Below are 13300 nucleotides of genomic sequence, written 5' to 3'. Positions count from 1 at the left end.
ATCTATTTGTCTATTTTCGATCTCATGTTTTCGTTCCATTTGTTCTTTCTATGTGTATGTGTGGTATTGTGATGATATGGTGCTCTAGTGGTGGTAGGCCAGAGTTTAGGCGGAAAATTAAAGAATAGAGGAAGACCGAATTGCGGCAACCAATTGACTAATAAAATTTTGTTTATATAATCAAAACCAAGGCTTTAAAAAACGTTTGAAGTTAGCTACTCGATAGATTGTGGTTAAGAGATAAATCGGCTAGATGGGGATTAATTGAGGGATTGAATGGAGACCCTAAATTGTTAATTCGTTGAATTTTAAAAATTAAATATGAGTAATATCATAATAAAGTTCATAAATACCACTAATATAATAAAAAAAATATGTTAATATGATTAATACATTACTAATTATTCATCAAATAGTTTCTATTATGATAGAACTATTTCAAATGTTAAAATTTCATTGTTTGCTACTGTTGCATTCATTTTGTAGGCAAAGATTAATCGTTTGACGCCTTCTAGTTAGGCAGGTAGGACCTAGGGACTAATCGAAGATTAATTGAGACTTAATCGAAATTTTCACAACATTGATAAAAAAATAGAATTAAAAACAATAATGTCAGAACGTATCGACCAAATATGCATAGTAAAAACCATAGTAGCAACAACCTTGATTGGAAATATACACTAAGATCAACATGAGAGAGAAGTAGACCAACACACAAAAATACACATAGGAGGAATAATACCCACAACCACTTAACTCATAATTTGGTGAGAGGACCTGAAAATGCTTACCTTGATTTAAGAGTGAGCATGAGAGGGAGAGAGAGAGCTTATCAGAGGCGGCAGTGTCATGGTGTTGGGTAAAAAATAAGACACACAAGAAAGGGAGGTACGAGACAATTATGGTAATCGTCGAAAGAAAAGGAGAAATAAGAAGACCATATAAATCTCCATAGAAATCGATTTTCAGATTACCTTCAAAAGAAAATTGAAACGAAGGGGAGGTAATATGTTCACATGAGAGAGATGAAGAGGGGTAAGGCGGTAAGGGCACAAGGTGAATGTCATTTAATAGATTAAATAATAATAAAAACTATCCAAAGATATTAGTAATGGTAAAATAGTTAATTTAACTCGATTCAGAGTCAAAATTTAAGCAAAGTCAAATCAAACCTGAGGGAGCGTCAGAGTGAAACAAAGGATATAGGTGTGAAACCTATAATTTACTCCAAACCTTAGCACAATTTATGTAATTTACTCTAATTAATATATGTAACTAAATTAATTTTCTGTTGTCACAATTAAGTTTTAATTAAACAAATTTGATTGTTAATTATAATTTGAGTGATTTAAATTGGATATTAATATAGTTTGGACAAAAGGCGGGGGAGCGTGACAAATCTATAAAAGATAAGGAAGAAGATGATGAACACATATGTGATATAAGAAGATGATGAACACATATGTGATATAAGAACTATGTGTAAGAAGATAGTGGAGACACATGAAAGTCAAAAACTATAATATAGTAAAGAGATTAATATCAAGAAATAAGAACATAAAGAACAAGAGATAATTAGTTTTTTGTGTTAAAAAGAGAACTTAAGACTTTGGTGCCTTACAAGTAAAATGAAAGCATTATCTTATACTTCAAGGACAGGCTTATCTTTCCATAATAACCGCACCTTATTGCAAATAAAACTATACATCTTGCCACACCAATAATGAAGGTTCATTCGTATTACATAAGTTATGACATCACCCTAAAGTATAATCTACATATTTACTATAATAGAGACCATTTTCTTTGCAACATATTTAATTAAAACTCTCAGTGCAAATCAGTAGTTACAACCCAAGACTTTTATAACTTTTATATATATATATATATATATATATATATATATATATATATATATATATATATATATATATATATATATGTGTGTGTGTGTGTGTGTGATTAGTTATGTGTACTTATCATTTCAACTTCAAAATAATTAATAACAAGTGAAGAGTTTTCTTATAGTCACTAAGTGATAATTATTATATTTGTTTGGTTAATATATATATATATATATATATATATATATATATATATATATATATATATATATATATATATATATATATATATGAGATTGCTAGATTCCGGTGCATTAATTGAGAAAAAAAAATATGATTTAAAAACACTCAAATCTCTACGTTGTGGTGCATGTATACATATTGAATGAGAAAGAGGAAGATACAAATTTATATAAGCGGGATACACAAATTTTGTTTATACTCTTGATATGAAAAAAAAACATAGTTACTTTCTCTATTAAAAAACATGGTTACTTTTTTTATTACACCGTGTGGAATCCTCTTTATTATATTTTTCTACACCAAATGAGATTTACTAAAAGGGATCCACAATAATACGATATTCACATATGATATATGTACTATTATATATGCTTTATTTTCACCGTAGTAGTTCATAGACATTATTAAACTGTGGTTCATGTTGGTAATATTATCGTGTTGAACATGAGATTATGTTTTTTTGTTGGAGTTTTTGATGAAAATATTATTATTGTTAGGTAATATGTGTTGTAATGATCATGTTAAAATTACTTTCATATTAAAATTATATCCAAATGTATATGTTTCTATATTATATATAATTTTTTAACATATTATCTTTAATCCTTCGCAGCGTGTGAGTATACGCCTAGTAATTGAAATATCTATATGTCCAAGAGTTATTATAAAATGATATTGCTAGATAATATATAATCCTAAAGGGTTACACTAACAACAACCTGATACAATTGATTATTTGTTAGAAATTGATTTTAATAAATATTCAATACACTCTTATAATTAATTAGAAATTATTTATTTCTTGAAAATAATAATTATCATTAGCAAGTAAATGTCCCCCATGAAGCTTCATCTACTGCTTAAGTATTTCTAACATGATAATGAACATCTTGATCTTGTTTATACATTTGAAAATTCGTTCTTGACAAAAAAAAATCTTCAAAATCTATGTTGAGGAACTAGATGAAACGTACGGAACTAATGCTTATTTTGATTGTGTATCACCTCCCAATATAAATACTTAAAATGTTTAGTAAATAACTTAGTCTGACATGTAATGACAAACACTTAATGATAAAGTGTCAAATATATCATCTTGTGATTATCCTCATACAAAAGTAGTTCCCCTTCAAAGATATTCTCTATGTTTGAAGCCTATGTTCCAAATCAAAGGTTTCCCCATCGAAACTCATAACTCAAGAAAAAAATGAATCCATGGTTGCAATTTTGACAAACACTTCACTTTTCAAAAGATTTCTCAAACAAAAAAGGTCTCAAGCTTTATTCCAAACCCTCAATTAAATTGAACCAATTGATATCTTTGACCTTGAGTCCCTTTACTTACTAGATGATGAACCCAACCAAAGATGTCATAATTTGCTCTTTTGCATATCCAGATTCAATTCAAATTATTACATTAATTAAAGAATGTTTATAATAAGTCCTATCCATCATAGTGATCGCTACCCAATCGACCATATAACACCAAATCCAAACCCTCTCATCCTCCCATTCCCAAATTTCCCAAACCTCACTAAAATATTACATCAGTACTCATAGTCCAACTAAATCAACCAATGCCCTTAACTAAAGTCCATATTCTAACTAATATTTATGTGAAACCTATACCTGTTATAGGTTTCTTCGATACCAATTCTTCAGTATCCATCCTAGACCCTAAGATCCCCAAAAAAGCTTTTGGAAACAAACTTACTAGAAGCGTTTTCTGCTAATAACTAGACTTTTGTAATTGATAACATAAATATCCTAATAACTATTCATTTTTTCTTAGGTATGTATTTCAGCATTGGTTTTGGGTCAATCTCCAAATCCAAATACCTTTTTGTCGGGTTTGATCTTCTTCTCAAGTTACAAGATATAAGATACCCATTAACACATTTCCTTTTTAAAGCTTTTTTAATTCATATGGTTATGTCCTACACATTTGCATTGTTGCAACCCTCACATATACTCAAACATAAGATCATACAACCATCGTATATGTACTCTCAAGCATAATTCCTAGGAAAGCACGTCTCACCTTTATTGTTAAATCTTCCATTTTATGTTTATCTCTCGTTTAAGAAAAATGAAGATATTAACCCCAACAAAGGAAGGTACATATGAACGAATCTAAACCATTATCACTTTTTTGTTTAAGATTATACTAAATTAGTTGACCATGGTATCATTGAATCATCCACATATCTATGGGGATGTAAATTATTCTATGTGAATAAACATAATGAACAAGAATATAGAAAATTAAGATTGGTTATAAATTATCATCCTCCAAACCATTTTTAACTACGATAAATTACTAGTTCAATAAAAAAAAGTTTTTGTTCTAATTCCTTGTTGATGCTAAAACTATGTCCAAGTTTGATCTCTAATAAGGATTTTAGCTAATAGGAATTAATTTTGATGGCAACCTAAAAACAAAATCTCATAACCTTAATAAACATTAACAATGTAAGGTTATTGCTTTGGGCTAAAAATACCCCATTTGCTTTCCAAATGGAAATGATCAAAATTTTCTAACATATTCTTGACATTTGTCTACATTGTTGAAATCCTACTATTTTCATAGGACGAAAAGTATCACATAGAATTTTTTTTATTGAAATTTCATTCCTTGATACAAATGTACAATATCAAGCTCTCGGAAAAGAAGATGGAATATACCAGCCAAGGCCAGATGAACTGCTTTCACAATATATATATATATATATATATATATATATATATATATATATATATATATATATATTCAATTCTTTAGTGCAGTTGATTACATTCTAGATTGGTTGCCTAAGTTGTCAACTCACACTGTTTGAATGTTCCCCATGCTAAAAAGGAATTCACCCACTTGGACAACAAAACAACCCATGAGGCACAACTATTAGACAAATTAAAAAGTAGGTTGATATGATGCCTCCTATGATTACCATTGTGACACGAAATCTGAAAGTTCCCCATTCGAAGCTTTCAGACTGATACTAGCAATATATATTAGGCAACAATGCTACTTGTTGAAAACTCAAAATCTGAAAGATCCATTTATGGATACAAAAGTGGCATGCTTAAAGCATCCGAATAAAATTATCACTCCACGTTTAAAGATATTATTGTAGTCAAAAGAGGAATACAAAATTTCCAGTTCCATCTAATCAGATATGATTTCCAAATAGATGTAGATATATATGTTGTATGTTCCAATTCCATCTCTTGGAGAGAGTGTTATTGTACCACATATCTATAAAAAAAACAATCATATAAGTATCTACATATGTTGGAGTCATCTTTTTCTCTATAAGGGCTCATTTGGGAAGTTACTATGACTCCACGTATATCTTATAATTATATTAACATGTTGATAGTATAGCACATACATATATGCACACATGTGTTTTTGCCATATTTAGATTAGGTTATATTATATTTCCATTTTATTGTGTATCGTTGATGAATTTCTAATGTATTCGAAGCTTTCAACTCAAGCTCATCTTCGTCAAATAGTTTTGTGATTCAATCCTATGTAAAGTTTCTTTAAGCCTAATTGTCATACCATCAATTTGAATTTAAGGGTATGTCATTTTCTTAAGCAACTTGCTAGGAAATGTGACATTTTTCCTTACATTTATATCATTCATGTTTTATAAATCTCCTCAAAATCTTACATGGAAATGTGACATTTTCCCTTACATTTATATAATTCATGTTTTATAAATCTCCTCAAAATCTTACCAAAATTAGTCAAGATGCCTCTTGACATCAACCGTTGCCAACTCGTATCATGTTAATTTTTTTTTAATTTTTTATGGTTGGTTTACGATCTTTAGCTCTTTAGATAGCGTTTAGTAATGGGACAAAGTTTGACTGGACTGGACAGTATAAAACTGGACTGGACAGTACAAAAGTGGGCTGAACAGAACTTAAATTGATTTTTAATATAGTGTTTGGCGTAACAAGAACACAATAGAACAAGATGATTAAATTACCATATTGTCCTTAAAATTTATCTAATCTTTTTTACATTTTCTTCTTAATATCTTTTTATAGATATAATTGTTAAATAAACTACGGTGGAATTTGACATATCTTAATCCCCATTGGTTAGCGTCTTCTTCCATTGTTAATTACAATAATGATAATAACATTGAAGCCCTAGGGAGCAGATCGACACCGATTAGGATGGAAATCAAAAATAAATTATTTAAACTATTTTATGAAAAGCAGAAGCAACAGATCAACAATTCATATTGAAAGAAATTCTTACCAAGTGCGGTGCAAATCAACAACAACGAGACCAAATCACAAAAAAATAATAATAGCAGAGCATGACGAAAATAGGAAATAGCAGAGAATAGGAGAGGAAGAAAAACATATTGGTGAGGAAGAGAAGCGTAGAGAGAGGAAGAGGAGGAGTGTGGTTCATCAGAATGTCAACTGAGAAGATGATTGAGGAGGTGAGGACGGCAGATAAGAATAACCCAGGGGGTTTTATGTTATTGTAACATTTGTTCCACCGTGTTCTACGGTTTTAGGTGGGACTAAAAGTCAGTGATTTAGTTCCATTTGACGTAGTCAAAGTTCTACATTGTCCTTGTTCCAATCATACCAAACGCCATCTAAAATGTATTTGTTCTGTCCCTCTCACCAAACGCTACCTTAAGGAAGATCATCCTTCTTTGGAGTCTTTATAGCAGATGATCTTTTGTTGTAAGTAGGGGTGAGCATGGTGCAACTTTAGGGCCAAACCGAACCGCAAACCACAAGGTGCGGTTTTTGAATTCTAGAAACCGATGAGTGCGGTTTTTCAATGGTTCGGTTTTGCGGTTTTTGAGTGCGGTTTCGGTTTGTACCGATTTTGTGTTGGTTTTAAACCGAGTAAAACATATAGTGAGGTTTTTTATGTTCACCGATATGATTTTTTTAACCATGATGTTCATGTGAAGATTTATGATTGTATGACATGGTGTCAATTAGTTTCATCACATTTAGAAGCTGTAATTTTGAGTTTTTTAATGTTGTTTACTTAATCACTTCATTTGCAACCCATATGTCCAAACTTATTTTTTTTTATTCAATTTGTGTTTAGAAGTTATAAGCTTGCAAGTTGTAGCCCACATAGTGTTTACACTTTATACATAATTTTTAAGTCACAAACACAAAGTGACAAATTCACATATTAAATCTAATACCTAATTACTAATTACCGTCAAGTTCAATATATAATATATGTATAAATTAGAATTTATTAGTTTTTTAAATAATATGTATAATTGTATAATATAAATTAGTGATTTATTTTATTGTTAATAAGCTTGCGGCGCGGTTCGGTTTTGGTGGTCCGGTTTCTAGATAAACACCGCATGACACCAATAAATTCGGTTTTCCAAAAAAATTTAAAATCTGCACCATCAGTTTTTGTGTCGGTTTCGGTTTTTCGGTTACGATTTATTTTGGTTTTTGCTGTTTTTCTTTTATCGGTTCGGTTTTTGTTCACCGCTAGTTGTAAAACATCTCTGTGGCTTCAAAATGAGTAACCTTTCTACTATCACTTTCTTTGAAATTATTTTTTGCAAGATCTAAATGGTCCTAGTAACAATCGTTTTAAACGGAGTAAAATTTTATAGTTTATAGTTTCTCACAATAGTAATTTTATAGTTTATAGTTTCTCACAATAGTTTATTTAGTATATGTTTGAAATAGAGAATCCAAGACCTTGGAACTCCTTATTAGCGAAATAGGTTAACCCTACTTTTGATAGATTATGATTTATGAACAACGGAACAAGTACCCAAGCAGAGATGTACCCATGTAGATAAAATCTAAACCCAAAAAGTTTATAGATTTTTATGGTCTATTAAAGTTCTAGATATTACCTACACCTATTGTCTTTACACATAAGTTTACATTTTCTTTCTAGAGCATCCATTAAGGGTAAAAATTGGGAGATCCATAAATATAAGAATCGGCCCAAGAAATTCCCTAGCGTAGTGAAGTCCTATGATTGATCGAGTCGGTCCATGGCACATTCTAAACTTTGATAGCATGCGCCATGCCCCATCACTAACTCAATTTGAATTTAAATTTATGTTATACATCCTTTATCATATTTACAATTTATACATTGCTTCCTTTCATTTAGCTTACTTTATTAAAAAAAATACATAATAAAATAAATCACACTATTAAAAAGATCCGGGGATACATTAGAAATCAGCAAAAATATTAAATATCAATTATCAAATGTATCTACTTCAATAAATGATTTTTTTTTTGTCAAATTTCATACTATCATTCAATTTGTCAAATGTCATTTTGTGGTTATTTTGAATTAATTATTTTTTCTACATGTCATTTTATGAGTTTTTTCTATTTTAATAAATTCCACATAATACTTTAATATAATAATTACAATAAATATAATAATAATAATAAATAAATATCAATTTCATTAATGGACTTACATTCTTATTTCAAAATTCACAAATTAAAGCTCATTAGCTTATTTTGTTTATTTATTTAAATTTAAAAGATAAAAAAAATTTAATAATCATTATTTTTCTTATTTTTTTATAATTCCAAAGTTCTTAAATATTTAGGACTTTATATTTAATTTTTTTAATTAATTCATATAATACATGAGTCTTACACCTAATTTGGGATAATTAAGTAAAATACCTATGCGTTGAATGTTTTTTTTACCGTTTAAACCTATATTTTCAATTTTTTTCCAAAAACTTTAAACCTTTCTTAAGTTTTTCTATTTAGGTTGTTTGCAGTTAAACTTCCAGGAATACATAGTTTTTTTTTTTTTTTTTTTTTTTCACAAAATAACTCTTTCATGCTCCCGAGTTTGCGAGAATGACTAAAGGTTTAAAAATATTAATTCTCGCTTGGTGTCATTATATAACTATATATAACACCAAAGACATGTAAAGTCAACGTTGATCTTTACTTCATAAAGTCACATACCAGCCTGTTTCTAAGATACGTTGACGTTGAGTTAGGTTCAAAGTTGTGCCACACTAAAGAAGTCATTGTTCACATCAATGGAACATCCGTTACACCTCTCATAAGAAGGATCTTGTCGTGGGTGACAAGATTCTTCTACACCCAACACCAAATAGAGTGGTGGTGACAATATATTTTGTCTATGCTAGTTGCATACTTGCATTAACATGTCTATTGAAATATGTTGTTAAGTTCTTAACTTGGATCATGTTTTAAGTGGCACCATCAATCCTATAAGTACCTTATGGGCTATGATAAAGTTGTTTTAAAACTATTTTAACTTGTGTAATACATTAATACCCTTGAATTGTTTGATTTAAAGGATATCTTAGTAATTTAATATTTATTTTGGGAGAATGATGCGTATTTAAACATTTAACGAATGAAATTACACAAGTTGTTTGGCAGCCTCAAGATTGTACTCCAACTACACGACCTACAACCACCTTAGAAAAAAAAAACATGGAAAAAAGCTGCTCCATGATCCCCATCATGGCAAGAAATATCTCAATTAAAGTCTAAGTCTTCATGTAGCAATATGTGGTGGTAATCATATATCTTTATTGAGTTATATTTTCTCGATTTTTGCCAATTATATAAAAGCATAGTAACTGAATTATATGGTGTCATATTTTATGTGTATATATACATTTATAAATATGTATGCATCATTAAGTTTACATAAAAAAATATATGTTTGTTATTATATATAGCTATATAATGATACCATATTAGAAAAAGAAAACGTTTTTCTGAACCTTTTGTCTAGTCAGATAAATGTTTGTGTGTTTTTTTTTTGGAAAAAGAAATTACGTATTATCAAAAGTTTACTTGCAAACCAGATAAACGAGTCTCATAGAAAAAAGTTAGGGAAAGTTTTGGGCTTTTCTTGAAAAATGATATTGAAAAATGAGACTTAAACCGTAAAAACATCAAACTTGTGTGTCTTATAGGTGATTAATTACCTAACCTTTTTTAATTATAAATATTATATATTATATTTATACAATAATGAAACCTGTTAGATCAATATTGCATTTATTTTTGTCTTAAAAATGTTTTATGATTTAATATAATAAATTTGGAATCTTTATATATTAATAAAAAAAATAATTTTAATCTTTTTTTATCGTGTGTCACTCTAATACACATCCAAATTAATATTATGTTATGTGACACTTTATTGTTTCTTAATTTTACATTTGTCCTTAATATATCAATAATAAATGTGGCTCAAAAATGATATAATCTCATAAAATCAAGTTACATATTTTATCGAAAACCGGATCAAGTTAGATACTTTAAATGATTAGATGTACAAATTATGTGAAAAAAATATTTATTTACATGATTAATAATTATTACTTTTATAGTATTTAAGTTGTTTTATTAATATCAACCAACAATTATAGTAAACATACCTAGTAAATTTATAAATAATTGGTGGCATGGACTCATTTTGTCATTTATAAATATTTATATATATATATATATATATATATATATATATATATATATATATATATATATATATATATATATATATAGTTTTTATAAAACAGTCTCTAACAAGTGTACCCTGTATTTCCAATTTGGGGCAATAACTGAGCTAACATAACTACGTTCAACATGTCGATTCAATTCAACATGGTATATATCGAAATTATGATCCCAAAGCATAAGACCCATAAAAACCAAAGATGCCACAAACATGCATTCAAACACTTCAAATTTGCAAATTCGAAACCGATAATTAAAGCGTAAATTCATACATACCTTTTTGGTCGTCATCACCGGCGGAGACACCGGATTGAGAACTGCCCGCAGTGGAACTGATCCACCGACCTGTGACTCTGCTCTTCGCGCTATGCTCATGTTCCCATGGCGAATCCACCGGAGAAAAGGACGTTGATGGTGGTGATCTAATACACGAAGAACACCGTTTTCACATCTCCGCCGTTGTTTTAAATTCGTTGGCGAGTATTCTTCATCGGCGGTGGACTTCAGGAGCAGTCCTTTCACAAACAATGAAGTCATCTTCTTCCCTTCCCCTTCCCCTGCTCAGATTTAGATGTACTTATAATTACGCAACATCGGTAGATAACCCAGATCGAGTTCTTGATAAAGCAAATAATCAACAAATGAAGTCAAAACAGTTAGTCAGAAAACGCGATCATGATACCTGCAGAATGGATCAGTGGCAAGTAGCAACGAGAGAGAAAGAAGGGAGATTGTCGGATCGAAGTCGGGTTTTTTTCGATTATTCGGTGAAGATATGAATCAATGAGTGGACCAAATTACGAGACATTATGGGCATTTGGGCGGTTAATGGAAATAATTGAAATTTGTAGGTTTGACCATCGTAGGATTCAAAGGGTTTACCTGTGAGATCATGTTGAAGCCTTCGTTTTCATGGAAGACGACAACAGTAGATGAATGGAGCCACTCAATTTGTCCCGGTGAAGGAAAAGTGCCGCCATGAAACATGATCGACCGTTCCAAAGGATTGGGAATGAGTGTACCATATTACTCTGCAAATTGAAAAGGACTAATAAACGTAAAGCCTTTTAAATTCGTATAAATTTTTTAAAATTATATTTAAATGACTAAACTGCACGAATGATCTCTGTGGTTTGCTTAAAATTTACATTTTGGTCCAAAAAAGTTTGGACTAACACCAGAGGTCCAAACTTTTGATTTTGTTGCGAGTTTGGTCGAATTTGCTATGAACTTTTTCATAATGACGAATTTGCCCTTGCTTTTTTTTTTCAGTTTTTTTTATTATTTAAAGATTTTTTCTGATTAAAAGAAAAATACGAAAGAAAATTTTCCTTTTTTATTTTATTATTACAATTTTTTATAACAGAAAAAAATAAAAAATAAAATGCAAACTCTCTCACACACACACACACATACACACACACACACACACTCTCTCTCTCTCTCTCTCTCTCTCTCTATTCTCCCCTAAAAATTAACTCATCCAACTTATCTTCTTCCTCCTACTCTTGTTCTCGATACCATTCCATACTACCAAACGCCCGTCATTGCCACCTGCTTGATGTAAAACTCCACCCAATAACCTTCATTCTCGTTTTCGCCAACCTGTCACCTCCTCTTCCACTGTTGTGAACCACCATTGACGGAACCACCATTAATGGAACCCTAGTCATCGTCCACCCACTACAGTCGCTATCTCTTAGCCGAAACAAGATCTGCACTACCGTCGGGTAAGGACAGAGATGAAGGTTGAGGTCGCCTGAGCCACACCAAACCCTAGGGTCACCGCCATATTCAGATCAAGAAAGGCGAATCTCCATCGTGGCGTTGTTAGGGTTCTAACACAACTGATTTGTTGAGATAGTCAATGAGTTTCAAATCGGCGTATATGAGGATAATAGGTTATCGTCGATGGTCAGTTGAATATGGGCAACGACGGTCCTGATATGTTGGGCGGCGTCGGCTGAGTTCTGCACGTTTAAGGTTATTAACAGATGACAGAAAGAGAAAGAGATGGACATGATGGGGGAGGTGGTTGATTTCTTACCATTTAGAGCACCAAGTATTCAGCTCGAGAGTGAGTGAGAGAGAGAGAGAGAGAGAGAGAGAGAGAGATAGACAGAGAGAGAAAGAAGAGAGAGAAAGAGAGAGAGAGAGAGAGAGCGAGAGAGTTTGTATTTTTTCTGTTATAAAAAATTATAAAAATAAAATAAAAAAGGAAAATTTTATTTTTAAAATTTTCTTTTAATCAGAAATTTTTTAAATAATAAAAAAACTAAAAAAGAAAAAAAGCAATGGCAAATTTGAAACATCCTAAAAATACAACCAAAAAATTTTTGTTTCAACATTACTGAAAGCCACAACATCAAATGTTATATAACAAAACCATGCATTGCGTGTCTCAAAATACCATAATAAATGCATCAAATCAAACTGAAATCAGTATCATATCAAAATGTCTGAATAAAACTCCCAGGATAAAACTGTGACCGTGGTGTGTGCCATGCCATCATCCCGAGCTCTTCCCCTTGCTAGCAGAAGTACCTAAAACAAAAACTGAAAACTGTAAGCACGAAGCTTAGTGAGCTCCCCCAAACTACCACATACCATATAATAACATAAAAAGCACATACTGGGCCTTGCCCACTGCATCGGACTGAAATCCGAAAACTGCATCGGACCGAAGTCCG

At 30.7% G+C, this 13300-nt stretch overlaps 1 protein-coding gene across 2 annotated transcripts in view; it reads right to left on the bottom strand.

Moving 5' to 3' along the window:
* The window catches only part of LOC111915569 (pyruvate, phosphate dikinase, chloroplastic), a 36863-nt gene extending 25253 nt beyond the window's left edge, over positions 1-11610 (bottom strand). Inside the window, exons 1-2 of one of the 2 annotated variants that reach the window (XM_052764300.1) lie at positions 11493-11610; positions 10887-11167 (exon numbers count right to left, since the gene is read on the bottom strand). In XM_052764300.1, coding sequence (XP_052620260.1) covers positions 10887-11147 — 261 coding nt within the window. In that variant the 5' untranslated portion in view covers positions 11148-11167; positions 11493-11610. Of the gene's footprint in view, positions 1-10886; positions 11168-11292; positions 11468-11492 lie in introns of those variants that run through there. The other variant, XM_023911218.3, reaches the window with a different exon arrangement.
* Positions 11611-13300: the final 1690 nt, after the last annotated feature.

Source organism: Lactuca sativa, chromosome 5, assembly GCF_002870075.4.
Source record: "Lactuca sativa cultivar Salinas chromosome 5, Lsat_Salinas_v11, whole genome shotgun sequence".
Lineage (NCBI taxonomy): Eukaryota > Viridiplantae > Streptophyta > Magnoliopsida > Asterales > Asteraceae > Lactuca > Lactuca sativa.
This window is presented reverse-complemented; position numbering and strand designations above follow the sequence as displayed.